The following is a 26251-nucleotide window of genomic DNA, read 5'->3' as shown; positions in this document are numbered from 1 at the left end:
AGGTTGTGGAGACACCCTCCCCCCTCCCCCCAGCTCTTCGGCGCCAACGCTTTGTCCTGAGAAGTTATAATACAGGAGTCGTTACAGGGTGCCTTTCCTCTTCCACAAAGCACCCCAAGATATCTGGGATTGGAGAAAGAGAGCAAGAGGAGCTGGGCCAGGCAGGCGCCTCGCTCGCGCATAACGGCCGTAGCGCGCCCATGCGCGCCCCCGCCGGCCTTCTCGGCCCAGCCTACAGCGAGGCGAAGACAACCTGTGGGATGGGAGAGGCGGAGCTTCACGAGGGCAAAGGCTGGCCGCGTCAACATGGCGTCTTCCATGGAGCTCCGCTGCTGGGGTGGCGACTGGGGGTTGCCGTCCGTGCACGCGGAGTGCCTCGTTGTCATGGTAACGATGGGCCTGACGGGCTGCGCGGACCGAGATCTTGTGGGTAGAAGAGAGGGAGAGGCTGGGAGGCAGCCGTCCCCAACGTGGTGCCCTCCAGATGTGTGTTGGACTACAGCTCCCAGCATAGGGATGATGGGAGTTGTAGTTCGACCCATCCGGAGGCACCACGTTGGGGAAGGCTGCTGTGAAGAGACGTGGGCTTGGGGAGGGCGATGCAGGGGCATTGCGCTTTCTTCTCGAGAAGATTCGGCTTAGGGGTGGAAAGAACTTTAGGTCGCAATCCTATGCACGTTTAGACAGAAAAAATGCCGACAATTCCCAGCCTGCCCCAGGTAGACATGCTGGCTGGGACACGCTGGGTGTTGTCTGAGCATTTTCTGCCTAAATATGCATAGGATTGTGCCCTTATTGACAAAGAAGTCAGTTTCATTTGATGTTTTCAAAACAATTTTCTAGAAAACACTTCGGTTGCACGCAGCTTGTGGGCAGTGGAGGATATAAATTGATTCTTTATAAAAACGGTTGCAGGTCCTCCTACGGATGATACCCACAGAAAAGTTACAAGACATCACACGGTTAAGTGAATATCAGCATTTGCAACTACTGAGTTAACGTTTGTCACTTGTGCATATTTTAAAGGACATAAGTTGTTTTTTCATATCAGTTTTGAGACAAATTAAGCTGATAGGTAATGAAAATGTTACTTTGAGAATGAGCCATGGAAATTTTCCGTGATTTGCAGGTTGCCTGGGTTTGCATATACATATGTTTCTGTCCAATCACTAAGATCCTCTTTGGAAGCTCTTCCCTGGGTGCTACTGCCTACAAGGGTGGAATGGGTGGCTACAGGGAAAGACTCTTCTGTGTAGTGACCCCCAGTCTATAGAATACCCTGCCCAGGGAGAGCTGCCTGGCGGCTTCACTATACATTTAGTTGTCAGGATTAGACCTTTAAGCAAGCATTTAACCTTTAAGCTGTTGCTTTATTAATTTTACTGTTTATGTCAATAATCTTAATATTTAAAAATGTTTTAAATGTTTATTATTTTTATGCTTGTATTGTTGTATTATTTTTATTTATTTATGGTTATTTTGTTGCTATTGTTTGGTTTTATGATTGTAAACAACCCTGATGGCATTTGCTGGTTGGGCAGTATACGAATCATCTGTTAGTTATTCTTAGCTGACTGACATCCCATTGAAGTTCATAATAAAGTCTAACAGTTGAGTTGTAACCATGGTGTTTATTATGGCAACAGCATAAAACCGTTATGCATCCTTTAAGGTAGATTCCTGCAATGAGCAGAGGGTTGGACTCAATGGCCTTATAGGCCCCTTCCAACTCTACTATTCTATGGTCCTGATCCTTTAGGGTAGGGCACACTATAAATCAAATAAGTAGCTACTTTATCCAAGCTCACATTTTGTTTGTCTAATTTCTGAAGAGTAAATTACTGACTGTATTTTCTTTTAACCTTTATTGCAGGCTTATGCCAGGTTTTCTGGAGCACCGTTGAAAGTGAATGTTATAGATAATTCATGGAACGCACCAAGAGGTATTGCTTTAGCATTTTAAATGTGTATGTTAATTTTTTAGCCCACATTTTAAGGAATGGCTATATACATACCTAACGCTCAACAAATACTTGGTTTATGGCACCATCATATGGTCTGATGTGCAAAGCCAACCAATCTACCATCATTCCCCCATATAGGGTCAGATGAAAGTTAGTCTTGTACTAGCACTATGTTGTAAGCCATATGTTACACCAGTGCTTCTTCACAGAACACAGTTAAATTATAGAAATCGCTATCATAAGATGTAGTGTTGACCACCAGCTTTGATGGTTTTAAAAGAGGATCAGACAAATTCATAGAGGATTAAACTATCAATGGCTACTAGTCACGATGGCTCTATATGAACTCCAGTATTGGAGACAGTATGCCTCTGTATAGCTGTTGCAGATGAACACGACCAGAAGGATGCTATTGCACTCATATCCTACTTTTGGGATCCCCGTGGCCTGCTTGTTAGCCACTGTATGAACAGAATGCTGGACTAGATAGGCCTTTGGTCTGATTTAGCATGGCTCTTCTTATGTTTTCATATGCAGTGAAATACTTAGGATGCTGTAACTCATTTTAATAACTTACAATTTTAGATTGTAAGCCTGTGGGCAGGGACTGTCAAGAAATACTTTTGTAAGCTGCCGTGAGAGCCTTTTTTGGCTGAATGGCGACATAAAAATCCTTAAATAAATAAATAAATAAACTCAGTACTGTGCAAGGCCTTATATGAATCATCTGTGACTAATGGTTGTTGGTAGAGTAGCATGCTTAGCATAACCTTATCTATGTCAACAGGACCAAAGATGACCCATACTCCTCTCCTGCACTGGTGTAATGTTGCAAATAATTTGTTGCAAAATATGAGCATTAATTCAAAATGAAACAAAAGTAAAACCTTCTAAGCGAAATAGGATGCAGACAAAGGTTTGGTGCAGTACCAACCCTTAGTATTAAGTTAATCAGCCTTCCCATGTGAACAAACTTAAATGCCTTTAAGTTATCATTAATAGGCTTCTTTTGATTATACCATTTTGACTGATTGATCCTTTATTTTTAGGGAGTGTACCATTATTGATATTGGATGGCACTGTTATTTCTCATCCAGCAAAAATATTAAACTTCTTAAGAAAGCAGGTGAGTTTCCACAAATAACATGCCACGTTTCATTACATTTGCTGTTTAAAGTGCACTTTCCTTGGCCTAGTTTTATACATATTTGTATCCTGTTATCATTATAAGATACTTAATGAACTGGTGCCAGTTCATTTCCTCCTCTAGAAGAAATGGAGGAATCAGCAATAGTGTTATTTGTGCCATCTTTGACATGGTTATACCAGGTATGATCAATACAAACAACAATCCATATTAAAGGTGTTTGAAAGCGTGTAATATTGAAATGTTTCAAAACCAGGAACCCTTCTATTGTATGTTTTAAAATTAGTAGCACTTGATGCTAACTGCACTATACAGATTCATTTGTGGTAGTGATAATAGAATTTGAGTTTCCAACATCACTACTGTTTTTCTTACATGCATTAGCACCACTTTTAAAGTAAGAAGTAACATCCTAATTCTAGAAACAAATAGAAGTGAGTCTGCTGATTTCAGCAGCATACAGAGCCATTCTCATGATCGCTAGATGTTTAAGTGAAGATATGAAAATGCCTGGCTCTTGCTAGCCTCCATCTACTTCAGTCTGTGACAAAGTGTATCTATTGGTGTGGGCTGAATTTAGCCTGGGCTTTTTGTGCATTATTGCAGACTTTCAGAAAGTAATATGAGCAGTATCTGGGATTAATTCAGCCTGTGGTGGCAGAAGCAGGTAATACCATGCCATGAAATGGCTGGAATTTGACACAGCTGAACTTTTTCTGCAGTCCCACACGCTGAAAATATGCTCTTGCTTTTAAGTAAATTTGTTTGTGTATTTATTCAAAGCATTTTTATCCTGTTCATCAGCCAAAAAAGCCTCCCAGTGTGGCTTAACATAAGATCAATAAGAACAAGACAGTTTCCTATCCTCAGGCATACAATCTAAAAGACAACACAAAAAGAAAAAAGGAATGGGGAGGGAAGAAGAAAGAAAGCAAACTGAGGTACCAGTTCTTAAAGATATATGAGCTTAGGGTGAGGGATGAGTAAAAGTAGGGTGACCATATGAAAAGGAGGACAGGGCTCTTGTATCTTTAACAGTTGCATAGAAAAGGGAATTTCAGTAAGTGTCATTTGTATATATGGAGAACCTGGTGAAATTCCCTCTTCATCACAACAGTTAAAGCTGCAGGAGCTATACTAGAGTGACCAGATTTAAAAGAGGGCAGGGCACCTGCAGCTTTAACTGTTGTGATGGAGAGGAAATTTCACCAGGTTCCCCATATATACAAATGACACCTGCTGAAATTTCCTTTTCAATACAACTGTTAAAGATACAGGATCCCTGTCCTCCTTTTTATATGGTCACCCTAAGAGGGGTGTCATGAATGCTACCAAAAGTTAGAATCCTAAACACACCTATTAGAGGTAATGTCCATTGCATATGTTTAGGATTGAGAAGTGTTGTATTAACTTGAGCCCGTTGATGGCTGTGATGTTTGTTTGGCTGCTTGTAAGATAATGAATGAGTCTTAGAAGTAAATGTCTTTAACCATATTCTCTATTGAGTATTTGAATGGATATTCATTAGAACTGTAATTTAATAATACATTTTCACATTCTCATGTATATAAATAGATTGTTAGTGTTTCAAAAGTAAAAAAAATACATAGGCTTTTCAGAAAGAAGCACTTTGTAGATTTATTATTATTATTGCATTTTTATACTGCCCATTAGCCAAGGATCTCTGGGAAGTGCACAATTAAAACCATAAAATACAGTGAGTGTCAGGTAAATAGATATGGCTGAGAGTCACATTTTGAGGATTTATACCAAAAAACCTGTTAAAGTGGTCCTCGAACAAAGGAAGTTAACCTATTCTGTTTCTTTTAAGAAAAACTAACCTTTCTGAGGTTCCCACGAGTCTATAATAAAGAAACTAAAAGATGTAGAATTACTGATGCATCAGTAATGACTTCTGAAAGCATCTTAATTTTTATCAATAAAGACAATTTAGCAACATCATGGAGCAACTTCAAAGCTCAAAGACTTGAAACTTTTGATAATTAGTAGGTTTTCCAGCTTAGCTTGTCTTGTCATTTGACAATGCAGTGTGAAGACTGTATCAGTTATATGTGAACTATGCACTCCTTGCCTTTGAAATATTTAGCATTTTTACCGCAACTGTATAGTAATACATTTAAGATCATATTAAGACTTCTTGAGAGTCTCTTTACTATAATATGCTTCCTCATTTCCTTTGATTTGTTTTTCTTCCATATTGTGGATTGACATCGTGGGACATAATGTAATAGAAACAGTCAATCAGAACATATCATATTAGTTAGGATTCAAAGAGCTGTGCAGCTAGTTCTGTTTGCCCAAGAGGCTTATGTTTTCTATAAAACAGCCTCATTATATCACAAACAAAATTGAAAACTCAAAGGACTTAATAACACAGTTGATGGTATGGCATTGCAGTCTACTCTTCAAAGGGAAAAAAATAATCCCATTGAATATGTGCAAGCCTTAGGCATGCCTAACATTCATCTTTAGATCTCTGCCTATGTTTTGTTCGAGCAGAGTATTCATAAATTTCCATGAAAATATTAGCGGTTTCCAAGATAACGGAGGTGTTTACATTATAAGGATTCAGAAAACTTTAGTCAGGTAATTTTGTCAAAAATGAACCGTACTGCAAATAAGTAAATCAATTATTTGAATGAAATGTAGCCCAGAAATATTCAGGTGATGTTTACCTTCACTTTTAGGAACTTTCCAATTTTAATTTCAAAAACCTGGTAAAGTCAAGGGTAAATTTAGTAGTGCCATTGCTTGCTTCTTTGGTCGTTTAAAGAGAGGGAATAAAATATGTCTCCCATCTTTTTTATTTATTAAGAATTTTTTTTCCTGATTAGTTTTAACATTAGAAAAGCTATTGCTGGCTAGGAAATCAAGAAAATGAAAGCTGAAAAATCAGAATGGGGGAGGATTTTTAATCAGTGTACTTAAAACTCTAAGAATGCTGTCTTTCTTTCCCAGCAGATATGAGTGCATGGAAATTAGGGTGATTATATGGAAAGAAGGACAGGGCTCCTGTATCTTTCACAGTTGAATAGAAAAGGGAATTTCAGCAGGTGTTCTTTGTATGCATACAGGAGCTGGTGAATTTCCCTTTTCATCACAACAGTTAAAGCTGCAGGAGCCCTGCCCTCTTTTGTATCTGGTCACTCCAGTATAGCTCCTGCAGCTGTAAGTGTTGTGATGAAGAGGGAATTTCACCAAGTGCTACATGCATACAAATGACACCTCCCGGCTGCTATGATGCCAGACAAGCCATGGTAGTGCCTTGTGTATTCCATCACAACCAGACACTTCACCTCAAGCAGGAGCTAGTACTTGCGTAGGACATTCTACCTGTTCAAATCTTTTGGCCCTACATGTGGCAAAGCACTGGCTCCTGCTGACAGCCGGTGTATGCAAGATCAAAAGGCAAACAGGCTGCTGGGTTGTCCCAAAATATAGAAAGGCTTCTGTTTATGGTAAAATACTTGGGTACTGGAGCATTCAGGATGGCTGCAGCTTGCCTGGTGCTGCAACACCAGTGTGAGAGAGGGAAGGATTCTGCTTAGAATCTGTGAGGAGCTACTCCACAACCAGTCTCTGTGCAACATATTCACTACGGGCAGCATCCAGTGTGACACTACTACTAATGTAGATTGTCTTGCGCTGGTGTAAAAGACCACTAGAGTAAGGCCAAGAGTGCCTGCTGGGGAAATCCATCACATCAGCAAGTGCTGCTGCACTAGAGGTTGTTTATACTAGAGCAGCAGCATTTATATTAATGGTAGTTTCCCATTGGATACTACCCTAGGAGAGTGGAACGTACTCCATAAATCGCCTTCTCCCTTACCAACCTACCCGGTCACTGAGGTCATCCGAGGGCCTGCTCCTGGTGGTTCCACCTAGATCCATCCTCCGATTGGAATCCACCAGGGGAAGAGCCTTCAGCGTGGTGGCGCCCCTCCTGTGGAATTCCCTGCCTCTGGAGGTCAGGCAGGCGCCAACCTTGTACTCCTTTCGGCACCTCCTGAAAACATCTTTATTCCAAGAAGCCTTTCTTTAACATGCAGCCTTGGATTTCTGTTTTTGCTTCTTTTAAATTTTGTTTTAACTGTTTTATTCTGTTTTTATTTTTATTTCACCTTGTACACCGCTCCGAATTTTTTTCAATGGGGAGCAGTATATAAATATTGTAAATTAATAAATCCTCAATTCTTTCAGCTCTTCTGAAAGAAGCCAAACAGGAGCCCAAGTATATTTGTAATTAATATTTTATGTCTTTTAGAAGAACAAAGATGTATTTTTAAAACTGTCTACTGTTCATCTTCTAAATATTAGGACAGGCACGTCTGAACTATATTACATAAATATTAATAGTTGATTTTGTTAGATTTATGCAGATATCACTGAACCTAGAATTAGGTGTCTCTATAAATCCAGCAGTCACTGTCATAATATTTTGAAACCACGAAATTGAAGGAAAAGTTAAGATTGTAATTATAATTATTATTTCTGGTCCTATACATTTTGTACAACAGGGAATTTATAACTATCTAACTGTATAGGAACTCTCGGTTGTGTTTATTTTCCCTTTGGAAAGTTTCTATGAAACTCTTGACCTTTAGAAAGATGTATCTTTTTAATTTAACCCTTAAAACATGTAGTTACACTGTTTTAATTTTTTTAAAAAAATCTTCCTGTTATGCTTGTAAAGGTTTTATTGCTTTATATTGTTGTATACTGCATTGGCTTTTTAGAAGAAAAGGCAGTATTTAAATAATACATAATATGATTGCTTGCTACATGAATGTATTGCTTTTCTTTCTTTCTTTTTACTGATAGAAGTATAATGCTGATTATGAACTGTCTGCTAGAGAAGGTGCTGACACACTGGCATACATTGCACTACTTGAAGAAAAACTACACCCTGCTGTGGTAAGATATACAATTATTACTTGTGACCAAAGTTAATATTTTGGTGTGTCACCCAACCAATATCAAGCACATTCTTGGTTTGCTCATTGAAATTAATGTGACTTAATTTGGATTGAACTCTGTGTGTGTGTGTGTGTGTGTGTGTGTGTGTGTGTGTGTGTACACACCTGCATGTGTACTATGAGATGCTTAAGGAAGTAACGTTGCCCAGTTGACATTGGGTCTCTTTAAAATCAGCACTCCAATTTAACAATTTTAGAGTGCAATCCTATACATGTCTGCTCAGAAGTAACTGCCAGTGAGTTCAGTTGGGCTTAATTCCAGGTAAAGGGGAATACAGCTGTAAATAGATTATTGACAGTTGGAGTATTTAAATAAATGGAAGCAAAAACTTTGGCAGCTCTGTATACTGTGTTTCTATGGCTTGGTTTTCGCACACCACATAAGGAGTTAAACTGGTGTCTGGGTTGTACCACTTTGGACCACAGGAGGTGCCTCAAGTGATATAATGTTCTTCCATAAAAAAAAAAATCCCCTTCACAACGAAAACTAGAAGTTGATGCTTTTAGCATTCTGAGGCTCAAGGTATCTCTCAAAATACATGTCATGCCAAAACCAGAAAGAAATAGTTAAACTAATAAAGCAGGGGAAATAAGCTCATTAGCCAAATGCTTTCTGAAATAAGTTGATTTTACACTGCCTACAAGATGGCATGGGGGAAAAACAGCTACAGGCCTTCTCAGATGTGGCTGTCTCCTTGATATGCCAGGTTTTATGTGCGGAGTTTTCTGTCTGCCATTGGTGAAGACTAGGCCTGTGATGACATAGAAGCTCGGCTAGTGGATAGAGAGGGTTTACAACTCACAGCTAGCATGTTTATTGTTCAGGCTTCCCTAAAACAGTGCTACCAGGACAGGAGGCCTGGGATTCGGAGGAATTCAAATGGGATATAAGTTGCTTCTTTAAGCATAATGGAGTACCTGATGTGTTTGTTGCCTTTTCTGATTATCTTTGATCAAGCAATTCTATCCTGTTAGTTCTAAACCAGGGCTGTATACTTAAAATTGTGTCCGTCTGTCTGTCTGTCTGAAACCATCAGTAATAACTGGATTTTGAGTCTAGTGATAAAATAATTTGGTGCTCCAACATTGGAGCTTACTTTTTACGTGTTTAAAAATCCACCAATAGACAAATGTTGGGACAATACTTTTGTTTTTTGTTTTTATCAAGGGGTGGGGTGATTATATGAATGTTCTTTATCATTGTGATATAGCTGCACACTTTCTGGGTTGAAAGTGATAATTACTACAATGTGACAAAACCATGGTTTGCTTCAAGAATTCCATTTCCATTGAGTTGGTACTTGCCTAGAAAAATGTCTGGAGAAGCACTTAACAGGATCTTGTTGACAAAAGGGGGCCCTCCACTCTACAGTATCACTGAAGTGGAAGCACAGGTAAATGTTATTTTATGAGTCATGTATGACTCACATTGATGCAAATGTACTAAATGTGCTTTTATATTGTATTTTATATCATGTTTTTCTACTGTTTGTTTTATACTTTGAATGGTTTTAATTTTTGAGAACTGCCCAGGGAGCTTCGGCTATTGGGTGGTATAAAAATGCAATAAATAAATGAATAAATAAGTGCAAGTGTTTGTTTTCCTGCTTACATGACAGTAGTTTCCCACTGAATCTGCAGTGTAGAATGTAGTGTTATATTTTGTGTGTTTTTTGGTTTTCATCATTTACAGTGCATTTACAGATAATTGGTTTAACGTGTTGCCGGGGAGGGGGGGGGATATAGTTCAGTGTATGTTGGTTTATAGGGTTAACAGAGCAAGGATGAATGAGGTTTACAGACCTATCAGCCTCTTAGGTCAGCTCTTCAAACAATCTGCAAGTGTTCCATAATATTGGAGCAATTTCAGTGAATGCTCTGCTCTATATTACTGCCAATCTTGCTGTGTTAGAGAATTTTGAACGGGACATTCTCTGATAACCTGAGTGGATAAGAGAGCGATCCTGTGGCCTCCAGACCCCTAGGACAGTTCGGATTCCTAGATCTGAGGTTAGGAGCAGTGCTCCAACCTTGGACCCAGGAGTCCCTGCCCTCTCCCCCTTGCATCTGGCATGGAGAGAACTGTGCCAACTGCTTATCTGAGGTTGCAGATAAGCAGTCTCAGAGAGGAGGGGAAGGGGGCATTTCTGTGGATGGGGAGGGAAGGGGAGGGGAGAGGACCAGGGAAGTGGGATAGGAGCTATCCCTCCTTCCCTCCCCCTCCACAGAGGCTCAGCTAGATGGGCAAAAACACGTGTTTATCAAAAATGCAGAGCAAGAAAAGCACAGAGGTGAAGATCACCTCTGCATGCCTCTTGCTCTGCATAGGATGCCCATCAGCCTCAGAATTCAGAGCCTCCTTCCCTTTCCCTCCACAGAGCCTTAGCAAGATGGGCAAAAACACCTGTTTTGCAAAAATGCAGAGTGGGAGAAGCACAGAGGCAAAGATTGCCTCTGCACTCCTCCCGCTCTGCATAGGATGCCCGTCAGCCTCCAAGTTCAGAGGCTGACGGGCATCTGACCGGGGTTGCACCCTAAAAGTTCATGTAGAATAATAGAATCACAGAATAGTAGAGTTGGAAGGGGCCTATAAGGCCATCGAGTCCAACCCACTGCTCAATGCAGGATTCCACCTGTCAGACGGCTGTCCAGATGCCTCTTGAATGCCTCTAGGGTGGGGGAGATGGAAGTGCTTTGTTAAGTACAGGGATAGACTGACTTTAGTTTTGCGTGGCTGTCTTCTTTTTGATTACAATCCGCGTAGCCTAAATTAAATATATAAAGAAAGAACACATCTTCAGAACATCTTAACAATAAGGCATGTTTAATCTGTTTAATAATCCTGAACATGCATTCTTGCTCATGCACTTCATTGTCCACCATAAATTACTAGGTGGTTCACTTGTTACCCACCCTGGGTTAAGTACATAAGGCCCAGGCCACATGGGTACTATAGTTTAACACCAGTTCCTTGAATTGTACCAGCTAACAAATTTGTCAACCGGTGTAGATGGAAAGAAGTGGTGTTATGCAGTCTTTCCACCTCACACTAATCAAAAAGCCATTCTGTACCAGCTGAAGCTTCTGAACAGTTTTCAAGGGCAGGCTCACATATAGCAAATTAGGGTAATCAATCCGTGGAATGATCAAGGCACAGATAATTGACACAATTATCCGCGTCTTCCAGCAGGATACGGGAACAGTGTGGTTCTAACATGAACAAACAAGAGGCAGGGAAACCATGCAAAACAAATGAAAAACAGGCTAGTCTACACCTACACAAGGACATATGGCAAGTTCCAGGGCATTGTCTTAGGGTTAATGCATACATTCAGTAAGTGCATATATGTAGCAGTATAAATTTGGGCCTTCTTTAATCCCGACTAGATTAAGGTGGTACACATTGTGCCACAGATTCATCGCTGTCCATCATGCAGACCCTCTATTAATTTGAGATAAGTACCTGGTAAGGATGTTGTGCAGATAAGCTTTGGTTTCTTTCTTTTTAGATCTACAGAGATGCCAAGGAGTGCCTGAATCTTTTATCAACCAGACTGGGGACATCTGCATTTTTCTTTGGAAATATGTGAGTGCAGAACGTTTATAGTGTTTGTAGCATATGTAAGTATGGTACTTTTAATGCCAAATTCTTCTTGTGTTGAAAATTTTGTTTTTGTTTATCCTTGCAGGTTAGGAATAGACTCTTTTTTTCTTTTCTTTTTTGGTATGCTAGCTTTAAAATCTGCCCTAGTTCAACTAGTGGTTGCCACAAACAAGAGAGTGACCCGGTTCAGATGACATTCTAAACCAAATTGGTTAAGCATTTTGAGCTAAACTGTCTTAGCGGGGGGTTGGACTTGATGGCCTTATAGGCCCTTTCCAACTCTAGTATTCTATGATTCTAAACACGCTCACTAACCATTTGCTGTGAAAGGGTTAGTGGCCTAACCATAGCTTAACATGTTGTCTGAATAGGCCCAGTGTCTAATCAGACACAATTTTTAAAAATGGCCCCCAGATAGCGAGCTTGGCTTGGTTTATCTGTTTTAGTTATGTCTCGCCTTTCTGCCAAAATCACTTTCACCTGACTGTAAGTGAAATGACACATTTGCATACTAGTGAATTGAGCCCTGGCTCAGCCATCAGTCTAACCTCTTCCCTCATGTTTCCAGCTGGCAGTGTGCCGTTATTTCCCCTTTTTTTGGTTACATTTTAATTAAAAGCACATCATGTTTATCAGTTTATCCATTGATTTGTTGCTTATTTTTCTTTTTTCTTTTGGTAAAAATACTCTTTAAGTGTAGAACTGCTCCATAGTGGGGATAGGGGATTATTGCAACAATGTCACGTTATTAATGCTACACAATGATATTAATAATAATATATGTAATAATATTACATGTTAATAATATTATTAGTTCTCTCTATTTTTAATGACACACAAAAGCAGCTGTTACGTAAATACCTAATTTTACTATTACCACCAGAAGTAAGGATGATTATCGTATGCTACTAGAAAACAAAAATAGAATACACTGTAAATAGATAGCTTCTAAAATCTGGGAGGTGGCCTTTGCTAAAGAATTAACAGAACACAACCGATTAATCAGAGTGATAATGAAGGAGAAACATGGTTCTCCTTCATTACATACACCAATGCAGGGTCTGCTGATCAGCATCCACCAAGTGCACAGTCCTACGTTCGGAAGGATGTAATAATCACTGAGGCTGATAATCTGAAAGTGATTACTTTACGGCTGCAACAGAGCTTAAAATGTATACAACAAGAGCATGTTCAGGGACAATAATTCTAAAATACATATAAAATCTGTGATGAATAAAGTAAAAGAGCCTCTGTGTGTTGATGTTTTTGTTGTTATATAATTGTTACCTTGCATTTCTTAAATAAAATACTTTAAACATGTGCCAGCCAATCAGTGCTTGCAAAGCTAGCTTCTGCTGCAACCTTGCAGAACCAGGTTTTTTGTTTTTTTAAAGAGTCAGCCCTAGAGAGGAATAGGTACATGTCCACTGAACACTGGATGGCATTTCCAACCTTGCTCTGTGCATGTTATTTATGTTTGCTTTCCCCCAAGAGCTGGTGACTGGTTTTTTTAAGTAGGTAATTTAAACCAGACTATGATTGCCCTAATTACAGATTATTGTTGTTGTTGTTGTTATTTCTGAGGGCACATCTCCACAGGCTTTGATCTTCCTGTATTGGATATGCTATATTGCAGACAACTCTCACGTTTCCACAGTAGTCCCGTCTTCAGGTTGTGTTGGTCTCTGCAACGTCTGTACTGCAGGCAGCTGAAAAAAGAGTTGTACAAGATGATGATAAGATTCTGGCCTAGTGTTTGAGGCACTCTTTGCCTTCTATGGATCCATCTTGCATCTTTTAATATATTACTGCATGTTGATGGCTTGTGATTATCATCTATATCTGAACTTTCCATTTAGGTCTATTAATTTATCCATTCTTATATATCTGTACCAAGGGAGAAAGCTGAAATTACGGCAAATGTTTGATATTAATGTCTTTAAACAGGACTGAACCATGACAATAACTGCTGTTTTCTAACTGTATGTCCAACGTGCTCAGGGTCTGTAATGAAATGGTATGCTGTTGGATGCCATGAACAATTGGCTCTTTTAGCCCAATTGATGGATGACAAAACACAATCTTGCAAAATGACCATGAAAATATTAAATTATGCCATATGACACATTGAGTCAATCAAATGTTTGTCTTCAGTCAATTCCACATTAGCACACAAACTAACATTTAGCATGTGAAAACCTGCAAGCATAGATATATTTTGTTTTAGATTTTTCTCTGTTTAGAAAATTTCTAAAGGTGTCTGAGGTAACTATAACTTCTGTTTGTTAACTCTAGGCCTACTACTCTGGATGCCTTTGTGTTTGGTTTTCTTGCTCCTCTTTATAAAGTACCATTCCCCAAACTCCAGTTACAAGATCATTTGAAGCAGCTTCCCAATTTATGTCGCTTCTGTGATGACATTCTGAGTTGCTACTTATCAGGTAAGCAGTATGTTTCTCTTTCAACATGTTCTATATTTTCAAAAGAGGGGTGCCTATGTTTTTACCTAATCTAGCTTAGAATTAAATTCTTTTGCCAGAGAGCTTCGGAAATCTATCATTTTTTTATGTTTCTACTCTGCATTGATTATGATGTGTGCAATTCTTGGCCTTCTTTCCCTATGAAAATCTTCAAAAGCTTTCTAAAGTAACAATCCTATGCATGTTTAGACAGAAAAAAGACAACTCCAACTGGGAGTTGTAAGACCTTTTCCCGTCTAAACATGCATAGGATTGCACCTAAGAGGATTTTCAGTTCCTTTTAACTTTCTTTTTCTGTGTGTTTTGTCTATTTAGGCACCTCTCCAGCAGGTCAAGACACAGTTGACGCAAATCTGCAGAAACTCACACAGCTTGTAAACAAGGAATCCAACTTGATTGAAAAGGTTCTTGTTTCAGTCTTTCTGCATTTTTCTGATATTGTTGATAACAAAAGACGAAGCTAGACATGATGACAGCAGTTCAATGGCCTGGTTCAGACAACACGCTAAACCATGCTGCTTAACCATAAAATGGTTAATGGAATACATTAAGGTCAATGCATTCCATTAACCGTTTTGTGGTTAAGCAACATGGTTTAGTGTGTTGTCTGAACCAGGCCAGTGTGTTTCAGCCTGTTCTGTCTTTAAGCAGGTATAAAGAGGGTGTAGGAGTCAGAAAGGGGAAAGGACACATGATTGAGAATACCAAAAACTATCATACTTGCGGAAGTTGACATTTATCAAGTTGATTCATAATGTGCTCTTTGGCTGTGACCCCTAAGAGCCAGCAGAGAGGGAATGTAACAACTTAAAATAATGTGTTTCAAGTTCTGTCACTTCCTACCAAAACTTAATTTAGTCTGCAGTCCTCTATACATTTACCTTGGAGTAAGTCCCACTGAATTCATTGAGGCTTACTTCTGAGTAGACATTTGTATGATTGCTTTTGAAACACCTTAATTTCTTGAATATATTTCGGTAAGTCCTGACATAAAGGGAATTTGTTTTGCTCTTCTTAAATGGCTGTTTCCATCACATAATGCTAAAATGTACTGGTCTGTCATTATTGTTGGCAATTTCTCTGAATTTTACTTCACTTATGTATTCAGATTGAATTTGGCTATATTCTAAAGGTGAATTATCCCAGTGACGTTGAGCCTTGCTAGAGGTTTCCAGGAGTATTGGAGAAGTCATTTAAATGTTACCCTAGTCATGTAGAAGTGTCTTTTCCCTAAATGGCTCATAATAGCTCAAATAATAGTGTGTTTATGGATAAGCAAAAATTGACATGCCTACCAATTGTACTTTGAAATGTCAAGGACTAATAAATCACATTGTTATAAAGATTTACTGAATACTCACACTGGTCTGGTACCCTTGAGCTCAATGAGACTGCACCAGTGTGTATATTTAGGGAGTTGCCTTGTAAAATATAAAATTGAGTACTACTGTGTGAAGATTTTGCTATAACCTTCTTCAGATATCTAAACTGGTGAATTGTTTCTACAGATGGATGATAATCTTCGTAAGAGTCCTCAGCACCCTCCACGTAAGCTGACAACTCTCAAACTTTCTGCAGCTGGGGAAGGAAATAGTTCACCAAATCGTTTATCACCCTAAGAGCTTTAATTTCATATTTATGTATATACTCTGATACGATGACTGTTTCTAATCAATTTTTGCACTGATTCTATGTGTACATGAAGTCAGGGAGAAAGGTGAATTGACCAATAGGTGCAGGCACATTCATTTAACCAATGCACTCTATGGTCATAGCGGAAACAGTAAACGTCCAAATTGACCACAGGCAGAATCATTGAGTAATCGCACAGTAGTGTACAAGGTCACCTTAAGTGCTGCATAATGCTTGTCTTTTAAGGTTGGTACATTTCTTGACCAAAAGCTAAGCTTCTACTCTTGGGAATATGCAAATACATCAGCCTTTTGTGTTAGATTAAGCTTTCAGTTTTGACTGCATAGTATGGCTGCACTAGGTTGTTGTATGTTGGAGTGGATACTTCATCGCTTTTAGCATTTTTATAGATTTCTAATATTGTTCAAATAGTGAAAGAAAATGAAAATATCAGCTTGCCAGGCACAAAAAGCAACAAACAGCCAGAAGTCATTCCCTTTTTATAATACTTTTTTTTTGGCAAGGAATGATCAGTGTATGTGAGCCATTTTTAAAATAATACAGGTTTTAAAAGCTCATCTCATTCAATCTGCACTTCATATTAGAACCGTTATTCAGGATACCCACCTTCAAAACTGCAGTGATTTCCCCTGCCTCCTATTCCAATAATCTCCCAACCATCTAGAGCAGCTTTTCAAGGGGCTGTGAAGGGAAATCACTATCCCCATCCTCTGGTGTAAGTAGAACTTTGCTCATAGGAAGTTTGGATCCAATCCATTATATAGTAGCGGCACTGTTTCACTTTATCCTCCTTAGCTTTAGAGCAGGGGTGCAAAAAGTACAGTCTCTGGGCTGCAGAAAGGCCAGAGACTGTAACAGTAAAATCAGAATAATAGTAAAAATGCTCTAGGAATGGACTCTACTGTTCCTGTCATAGAAGCCTCGTTCCTAGAGTATCTTAGGGAGCAATGCTCTAAAGCTCTTGTCGGCTTCTTAGGAATGCTTTCTAGGAACAGGGCTTCTACAGCAGCAACCATACAGGCTGTTCCTAGAGCATTTTTTCCTCTTTTTTTTCTGAAAAAGTTCAAGATCACTGTGTGCGATGTCAAGATTCTTCAGAAAGAGAGAGGGTTAGAGGAGGAAGAAGAGCTAAGAGCCAGGGTTCCTGGATGGTTGGGTGATTTGAGAACAGGTTTCTGGTGGAGCGTTGGTTGTATCTGATCAAAGTAGATGCTTGGCTGCTGAAACACTCTTGGGCAGGAGTTGTATGTGAGTGGGGTGTGCGTGTGCACATGCATGAGTGAGGTATGTGTGTGAGTTGTATATGTGTGTGTGTACGTGTACTTATGTACACACATGACTCCTGCCATCCCAGCAGAAATCCAGCGTGGCCCTGAAGGCCGAAAAGTTGCTCTAACGATTCATTACCTTCTTGCTTTTATAGACTCACCAATAAGAAAATCAGATTTAACTCGGTGAATTAAACGGGTATTGACCTGGTTCAAAACTTTGCCTGCACTCTGCTGTGCACACAGCTTGTGATGAGCACGAGCTTTCCCAGGTACTGAAACAGCAGGAATAGCCCACCATTCAGTACTGAGACATACACAGGTCTATCCCTGACAGTTGCAGCAAATAAAGAAGCACTTATGCCTGCAAGACCTTTGTTCACATACAAGGGCTTCTGTATCAAGAGACAACCCTTATAACAGGCTGACTGTGTAACATCCATTTATAATGGTAATGAAAAGCTTATCATTTTAGCAGTAGCTGTGTCCCAGGTGATCCAAGGAATGTATGCTTCTAGATCAGGGTTGGACAACTATTGGGGGTTACAGCAAGAGGAGGAAACAGGACTTACTGTAGGTATCTCTGCTATCTTGCGGGTATCCTGGCACTTTGTGTAGTGTGGGTGTGTGGGTGTGTATGCGAGGCGGGGAAAGCACTGTGGGCGCAAAAGAGACAAGCTCTGGTGCTGAAGGAATTTGTATAGAATTTTTTATTTGTATCCAAAGGTGCTCAACATTTCGGACTGTGAGTCCTTCGCCTTAACTCGCCAAAACGGACGGCTCTTTAAAATTTACAAACTCAGCTCCACCACAGAATGCTGAAAACAACAGCTTTAGAAACTTCAGACCATAGTCTGAGAAACTTCATACTACAGTAGCCTCTTTGCAGCTCGTTACATCCTGACGAAGGACTCACAGTCCGAAACGTTGAGCACCTTTGGATACAAATAAAAATTTCTATACGAATTCTTTCAGCACCAGAGCTTGTCTCTTTTGCGCCCACTTTGTGTAGTGTACCCGCTGGATTCTGCATCCAACCCGGTAAGTGCGACAAAATAGCACACTCTAGAAGCCAGTGGGTCGGATCTAACGCTGGCCATCCACTACCAGAATGGATTTTCCAGCCCTATTGTGTCAGTGAAAGTCCAGAGCAAGAAGTTGACTCCAACCCTGTGTCTGCTCTTGCCCCATGCAAGATGGAACACAGGCCACACAAAATTGAAATGAAGACCAGAGGCTGGCCCAGGGGCCTTCACTATTCTAAAATATAATTCTGAATTTTCAATACAGCAATAGATACTTTGAAAATAGTACTTGGACAAAGTAGCAGCTGCTGTTAACCAACTGATGATTTGGTTTCCAATTCTAAAGAAATTGTTTTCATGTGGATATAAAATGCGGTTCTCTTTTCATCTGATTTTATTTTGCCAAATCAAACAAACTTGATAGTTTTCTCAAAATAAACTGCAGTATTCTGTATATGTAGAGAAATAGCTGTACAAACAAGCCTGTAAATTGTGTATATAACTGTACTTACAAAATATTACTTTATAAAATAAGGAATGTAAAGATCTTTCATGTATCTTGTTATTTATAACAATAATTTTGGATGTTTAGCAAGAATAAATTTAAGTTTCATGTTATTTCTAGAAAGTTTTATTTCATTATTTGAAGCTGTAGATGCCACACACACACATCCTAGGGATATGTTAAATAAAAAAAAACCTGTTGCTGTCTAATCTTGAGACGGGACATAAATGAGATCTTATTACTTGGCTTTTCCAAAACATTCATACCATAAGAAGTAATTCTGAAGAAAGTTGTGTGCTTAGCCCTTGTATGTTTTGTAAGCAGATATGATGACCAAGAAACTTGTATTTTTGTGAGGCTGCAGTCCTACAAATATTTACCAGGGAGTAAATATTTGGCTATTTATTTAATTTATTATTGCATTTATATCACACTTTTACCTCCAAGAAAAAATGAACTCAAGTTAGATATTTACTTCCAAGTTAGATATGCATAGGATAAGACTAGACAAATGCTGTACTTTTTCATTGCAAATGCAAAAGTGTTTTACACCACCACCTGATTTAATATGTTATTTATTTATTTATTTTTATTTAAAACATTTCTTGGCCGCCTTTCAGGGCAGAAGTTCTCACAAGGCGGCTTACAACAATAAAATACATAAAAACAGTTACAATATTAAAAGCAATAAAAACTTCACAATAACAATAAAACCAACAATAAAAACAGCAGGAACAACAATAGCAGCAATAATCATGGGAAGGCCACGGTAAAATAAAATGTTTTTAAGGCCTTCTTAAAAGCCTGCATGGCAGACCCCTGATGGAAGCTTGTTTCAGAGGTTTGGGGCCACTGCAGAGAAGGCCTTCGCCCGTGTGGACACCCACCTAATTGCTCTCACAGGTGGCCAAATGAGAAGGGCCCCTCTTTCTGATCATAAAGTGTGGGCAGGTTGATATGTGTGAAGGCGGTCCTTTAAGTAACTAGATCCCAAACCGTTTAGAGCTTTAAAGGTCAAGCAGCATTTTCTATAGCAGAGTTTGTATTGGACTATCCTTAAAGACTGTTACAGGAGAAAAAATTAAAATAGGTTGCTCAGCTTGCCACATAAAAGGAAGCCTGATAGGTGCATCTGAACATTATATTGTAAGAGCACTAACCATTTTTATTGTAAACATTGTTCTTGTTTAACATAATAGAAAATGTAAGTTGCCTTTCTTTTTAGGCATAGTAATAGCATTTATGAAAGGGGACAGGAAGTTAATCTATAAGGGGAAAAGGCAGTACGGGATATTGTTTCCATTCTTGGATGTTTTGGCTGAAGGGGCAAAATCTGTGCATGATCGCTAAAGAAGAGAAATTTACATTTTAGGCAAAAATAAAACAGCAGCACAGTGATATTGCAAGGAAATTGCCAAGAACCATTTCAGATGTAGAAAGTATTTAAGGCCACAGTTTTTAAAAAATCAGTTTGTGTTACAGGGGGGAAAGGTTTTTTTAATAGGGAATGTTGTAGCATATCAAAATAAAATTGCTGTGCTTTTACATTTTATTTATTTATTTATTTATTTATTTATTTATTTATTTATTTATTTATACTGCATAATAGCCAAGGCTCTCTGGGCAATTCACAACTAAAACCATAAAATACAACAAAGTGTATAAAGCTTTAAACGTTTAAAAATACCACATAAACCAAAATAAACCCAGCAGAAGTTTCAGCCCTGGGAAAACCTGTGTAAAAAGATGTGTTTCAGGAGGTGTTTAAAGGATGCTACATTTTCTGCCTCCCGAACTGCACGAGGGAGGGTTTTCCAGATGGTGGGTGACAATGCAGAAAAGTCCTGCTGTTGAAGTTCTTCATGGTGACATTTAGTTCATTTTGGAATGACCACCTCTGAAGATCTTAAATGTCAGCTGGATGTACATAAGGAAAGGCGGTCCGCTACGTATCCTGGTCCCAAAATGTTTAAGGCTTCATAGGATAATAACATAATTTTGTACATGGCTCAGTAGCTAATAGGCAGCCAGTGCAGTTCTTTTAACACAGGTTTTATGTGAGAGTTGGTAGGTGTCCCAGTGAGTCCCCTAGCTGCTGCATTCTGCACGAGCTGCAGCTTCTGAACCACGCATGAGGGCAGCCCCACATAGAGCACATTGCAGTAGTCTAATCGTGAGGTTACCAGTGCATGGATTGCCATGGCTAGGCTATCCCTATCCAGGAATGAGAGTAGTTGGTAATGGCGCTTCAGGCCACTGAGGCTACCTGGGCCTCCAGTGACAAAGATGGATATGGGGGCGCCTCAAAACTATGGACCTGCTCCTTCAGAGGGAGTGCAACCCAATCCAGGACAGGGAGCCACCAACCCATAGGTCTCTGTCATACCAGGATTCTTTTTCAATTTATTGGTCCTCATCCAAGCCATAACTGAATCCACACACCAGTTCAGAGTGTGCATGGCCTCTCCAGATTCAGATGTCACAGAGATACAGAGCTGGGTGACACCTTGCCCCAAATCTCTTGATGACCGCTCCCAACGGCTTCCTATAGATTTTAAATAACATTGGGGACAAGATATTGACATATATCTCTACATACTTGCATGCATAGGGCATGAACCTGCCTTGCAGATAGCTCCACCAATCCTGCTGTCACCAACCTAACCACTACGGCTGCAATCCCATGCATTTTGGAAGTCCGATGCTTGCAATGGGATTGGGCTGCAAGCAACCATCTCACCTACCCTCATTAAACCTCTTTGCATCCAGAGTGATGGATGATGACACCACTCTTTCTGCCAATTCACAAACTTCTTATTGTCCAAACATCCATGCATGTACTGACAGCTCACCAAATAAAAACAGTTCAGGATGGCACAGCTGATTTAAACCAGCCCCACTGTTAACGCAGTGAAATCCCAAGGGGGAACAGTTGTGTAGAAACCGCAATTGAGGACAGAAGACCAGTGAATGAGGCTTTGGCATGTCTCTTGGAATTTATTATTATTAAATAATCCTGGGCAAATCCAAACTATCCGCTCTGATCTGGCCAGCTCTGCTCCTCTTCCAGTTCCTGTTCCTCATCTGTCAGTTCCTCCTGCAAATTTCTCTACCTTTCCTTCGGTCTCAGCTGATGAACTGTCTACAATACTGCGCTCCTCGAAGCCTTCCACTTGTTCTCGTGATCCGATTCCTTCCCGCGTCTTTATTAATCTTACTCCCGCTATCCTCCCTTCCTTGCTTCATATTATTAATCTTTCTCTGTCCTCTGGTTCATTTCCTTCTGCTTTTAAACATGCTACAGTCTGTCCTATTCTCAAGAAACCTACTCTTGATAGGCTAGCTCTGTCTAACTACCGACCTGTCTCTTTGCTGCCTTTTGTTTCAAAGATCCTGGAGTGTGTGGTCTACTCTCGTTGTCTCAACTTTCTTTCTAGTAACTCTGCTCTGGATCCTTTTCAATCTGGATTCCGTCCTTTGCATTCCACTGAAACAGCCCTTACTAAGATCACCAATTATCTTCTTACTGCCAAGTCTAAAGGCCTTTACTCCGTTCTGATTCTCCTTGATCTAACTGCAGCCTTTGACACGGTTGATCATGATCTTCTCTTAGATTCCCTTCATGACCTTGGACTTTGCGGCTCTGTCTATAAGTGGTTTGCCTCCTATCTAGCGGGTCGCTCTTTCAGCGTGTTGGCTAATGGCAGCTCGTCTTCCTCTTTTCCCCTTTCAGTAGGGGTTCCGCAAGGCTCGGTGCTGGGCCGTTGTTGTTTTCTTTATACATGTTGCCCTTGGGCAATCTTATTCAGTCTCATGGCCTCCAATATCATCTGTATGCCGATGATACACAATTATATCTTTCATCTCCGGAACTTTCTCCTGATGTTCACGATCGTATCTCGGCATGTCTTTCAGATATCTCAGCTTGGCTGCTGCATCGTCGTTTGAAACTTAATATGGCAAAGACTGAATTGCTTATTTTTCCTCCTAAACCTTCTCCTCATCTCTCATTCTCTCTTACTGTCAATGATGTTACGCTTACTCCAGTCAAGGAAGCTCGTAGTCTTGGCTTTATATTTGATTCCTCGCTCTCCTTTATTCCTCATATTGAGGCAGTAGCTAAATCCTGCCATTTTTTCCTGTATAATATTGCCAGGATTCGATCATTTTTGTCTGTCTCTTATGCCAAGACTCTTGTTCATGCATTGGTTATTTCTCGGTTGGACTACTGCAACCTTCTTCTCACTGGCCTTCCTTCCTCTCACATCAGTCCGCTGGTTTCTGTCCACCACTCTGCCGCTAAGATCATCTTCCTGGCTCGCCGCTCTGACCATGTTACTCCACTTCTGAAATCTCTTCACTGGCTTCCAATTCACTTCAGAATCCAATATAAAACTTCTCCTGTTGACCTTCAAAGCTTTTCACGGTCTAGCTCCTTCCTATCTCTCCTCTCTCATCTCACACTATTGCCCCGCTCGTGCTCTTCGCTCCTCTGATGCCATGTTTCTCGCCTGCCCAAGGGTCTCTACTTCCCTTGCTCGGCTTCGTCCATTTTCTTCTGCTGCCCCTTACGCCTGGAATGCTCTTCCAGAACATTTGAGATCTACAAGTTCAATCGCAGCTTTTAAAGCTCAGCTAAAAACCTTTCTCTTTCCTAAAGCTTTTAAAACTTGATGTTGTTTGGACTTTATACTGTTAGTTTTACCCTACCCTGTGCCTGTTTACCCTACCCTGTGCCTGTTTGCATTCTCTTCCCCTCCTTATTGTTTTACCATGATTTAATTAGAATGTAAGCCTAAGCGGCAGGGTCTTGCTATTTACTGTTTTACTGTTTTACTCTGTAGAGCACCATGTACATTGATGGTGCTATATAAATAAATCATCATCATCATCATCATAGGATCATTAAATTGAAAGGGATCAGGAAACTATCCGAGATCACGTGAGATCCTTGAGGATGGTATCGCCTCGCTATCTAATACATCTATGTATTGCTTAATTGATGCACAATCTGGGCATGCACTCAGTCGGGAACAACAGCATTTAGGCATGGCTGCTTTAGGTCTTACGATCAATGCATGATAACCTGCTTGACTGTGAAGCCAGCTTACATTCCAATATATAGTTCATTAATCTTTCACTACTTTACTTAGGATAATAGCCAAGCTATTGAGCTTGATGGTTCCGTGGTGGTGGTGTACCTTAGACATAGAGAGGGAAACCATTTTGCCTTGATATATGAGAATTGAATTCCTGAGAAACTTTCATTTTCAGATCTCAAGGGTGAACTTGAATTCTCTTGGAGGATTGTTGTTTTTTAAGAGGATATTGGGAGGAAAGGAGGCAAACTCACTATATGTTTACTTGCTAACATATAATTGCTTTAAAATTAACATTGGAGTTGCCTATGGTTAAAGTAGTTTTCCAGCTAGATTAAGGTATGTATCTTCGGTTACTTCATTTTTATTGCTTTTGGGGCTGCAGTGAGAACTACTTACATGCTATTTCTCTAACCTTTTTCTGGCAATGGATTTTTACAGTTATGGTTTTTAAAGCTTCTTTTTGTGCAAAATATATGCAGCATGTGCTCTGCAGATGGTCTGATATACTGTATTCCTGCCACCCCAGCTTTAGACCCTCTGCTTTAATATTCGGAGTTGTTCTTGGTTCCAACTCAGCTGAATGCTTACAACACTTGCACCTTAATACTTTTCAGACTCTAGGTGGTCCACAGATCAGTCAGGAAAGGTACCAAAGTACTTCATTGCATTTATGAATCTATTCTTCTAACACAGGCAGCGGTATCTAAAATGCTGAATGCACAAGACTGAGCTCCCGTGGTTATAAGGCAAAACTTAGTGTATGGTGGGTTTTAAGGCTAAATGTTTATATGAGAATAAAAACATCATGGGTTGGATCTAGACTGAAGTGTCTCTCATTGGACTGGCGGAAGCCGGCTTCCTCACCCCGTCCTCCCCATGGGGAATGCCTCCAGGCCTCTGCTACACAGAGGGCTTGTCTATATGGCTTCTTTACCCTGACCTAAATGCACATATTTGCGTTTTAGGTTACAGGACACAGCCGTCCATTCAGCTCAGTGCTGGGTTTTAACTGCAATAATTTACCGCAACTTTTAGATCGGGTCCAAGTTTGCACCGTGTTATGGCGGTGTGTCTTTGGGGGAGTTATGTCGGATTTTGACATGTGGGTGGAGCTTTGAGGGTAGGATAACGTGATTGGCCCATTTCCCAATTTTGCACCAATCCGCTGCTTCTTAATATAAATTCATTCCTTTCCCTCTGTTGCCTCGTCCCCAACCCCCTGCTCCTGGTTCGTGGAGGCTGTTTTTTGAATTTCCTTACGAGGAGCAATGGGAACAAAGCAGGAAACAGGCAGCCAGCCTCCTTCCTTTCCCTCTGTAGCCTCGTCCCAACCCCTGCTCCCGCTCGGTTTGTGTGTTATATTAGTTTGCAGAGCTCCGCAGATCAGATTTATAGCTTCATTGGCTTCTACTCTTTATCATCGTATATGGGGTAATGTGATAATACGCACATGCACATTAATAACTCACTATAAAAAATAATAATTGAGGAAATAAATCGCTGTTCCTGCTGCAGTGTGACGCTCTTTACCTACATTCAAATCAACTAAAAATCGTGTTTTTATTTAATGAGGAGCTATCCCACTGTCGTATAGACGAGGGCAGAGAGTGTGGAGGGTGCTGAATAGAACAGGCGATGGTGTGGGGAGAAGAGGAATCCCTGAAAATTGAGCAGAGGCACCACTGCCGTGGGAAAGAGGGAGTGGGAAAGTCTGCTTCCGCCAACCCTGCTGCATGTCCGTAATCTGGATCCAATGCAGCATAAATTTGTTTCACAATATTAGCTACATGGGAATGAATGAATACCTTTATTGAATAAGTCTTCTGACCGTTTCAAAAAATCACATGGGAATGGCATTCGCCAATTTGTATTCTTCATATGTCATCACACAGCGTGTAGTTAAATTATGGAACTCACTACCACAAGATGTAGTGATGGGCACCAATTTGGATGGCTTTAAAAGGGGCTTGGATAAATTCCTGGAGGCGAAGGCTATCAATGACTATTATTATTATTATTATTATTATTGTTATTGTTATTGTTATTGTTATTGTTATTATTATTATTATTATTATTATTATTATTATTATTATTATATTTATATACTGCCCCATAGCTGAAGCTCTCTGGGCGGTTTACAAAAGTTAAAAAAACAGTGAACATTAAAAAGTATACAAAATTTAAACCATCAAAAGCATAAAAACAACAATATCCATTTAAAAACAACAGTTCTGGGGTCCGTTAAAAACAAACGAACTCAGCATATGTTGTTAAATGCTCTTAAATGCCTGGGAGAAGAGAAAAGTCTTGACCTGGTGCCGAAAAGATAACAATGTTGGCGGCAGGCGAGCCTCGTCGGGGAGATCATTCCATAATTGGGGGGCCACCACTGAAAAGGCCCTCTCCCTTGTTGCCATCCTCCAAGCTTCCCTCGGAGTAGGCACTTGGAGGAGGACCTTAGATGCTGAGCACAGAGTACGGGTAGGTTCATGTCAGGAGAGGAGTT

The 26251-nt window shown here is 40.0% G+C and overlaps 1 protein-coding gene across 1 annotated transcript; it reads left to right on the top strand.

Annotated features, from left to right (window-relative positions):
• Window positions 1–294: 294 nt before the first annotated feature.
• Window positions 295–18792, top strand: MTX3 (metaxin 3). Its single transcript, XM_063127982.1, has 9 exons — window positions 295–387; window positions 1874–1943; window positions 3014–3090; window positions 7954–8046; window positions 9320–9502; window positions 11618–11694; window positions 14008–14153; window positions 14508–14596; window positions 15701–18792. Exons 1-9 carry the CDS (start codon window positions 307–309, stop codon window positions 15809–15811), a joined length of 927 nt encoding a protein of 308 aa, XP_062984052.1. The 5' UTR covers window positions 295–306; the 3' UTR covers window positions 15812–18792.
• Window positions 18793–26251: the final 7459 nt, after the last annotated feature.

Source organism: Elgaria multicarinata, chromosome 6 (genome assembly GCF_023053635.1).
Source record: "Elgaria multicarinata webbii isolate HBS135686 ecotype San Diego chromosome 6, rElgMul1.1.pri, whole genome shotgun sequence".
Classification (NCBI taxonomy): Eukaryota; Metazoa; Chordata; class Lepidosauria; order Squamata; family Anguidae; genus Elgaria; species Elgaria multicarinata.
Note: the sequence above shows the minus strand (reverse complement) of the source record. Positions and strands in the feature narration are given on the sequence as shown.

Coding starts and splice junctions, on each gene's coding strand:
- MTX3 (XM_063127982.1), top strand. CDS start 307: ATGGCGTCTTCCATGGAGCTCCGCTGCTGGGGTGGCGACTGGGGGTTG. Junction 1,944..3,013: donor TTCATGGAACGCACCAAGAG/GTATTGCTTTAG, acceptor CTTTATTTTTAG/GGAGTGTACCATTATTGATA. Junction 11,695..14,007: donor GCATTTTTCTTTGGAAATAT/GTGAGTGCAGAA, acceptor TGTTAACTCTAG/GCCTACTACTCTGGATGCCT.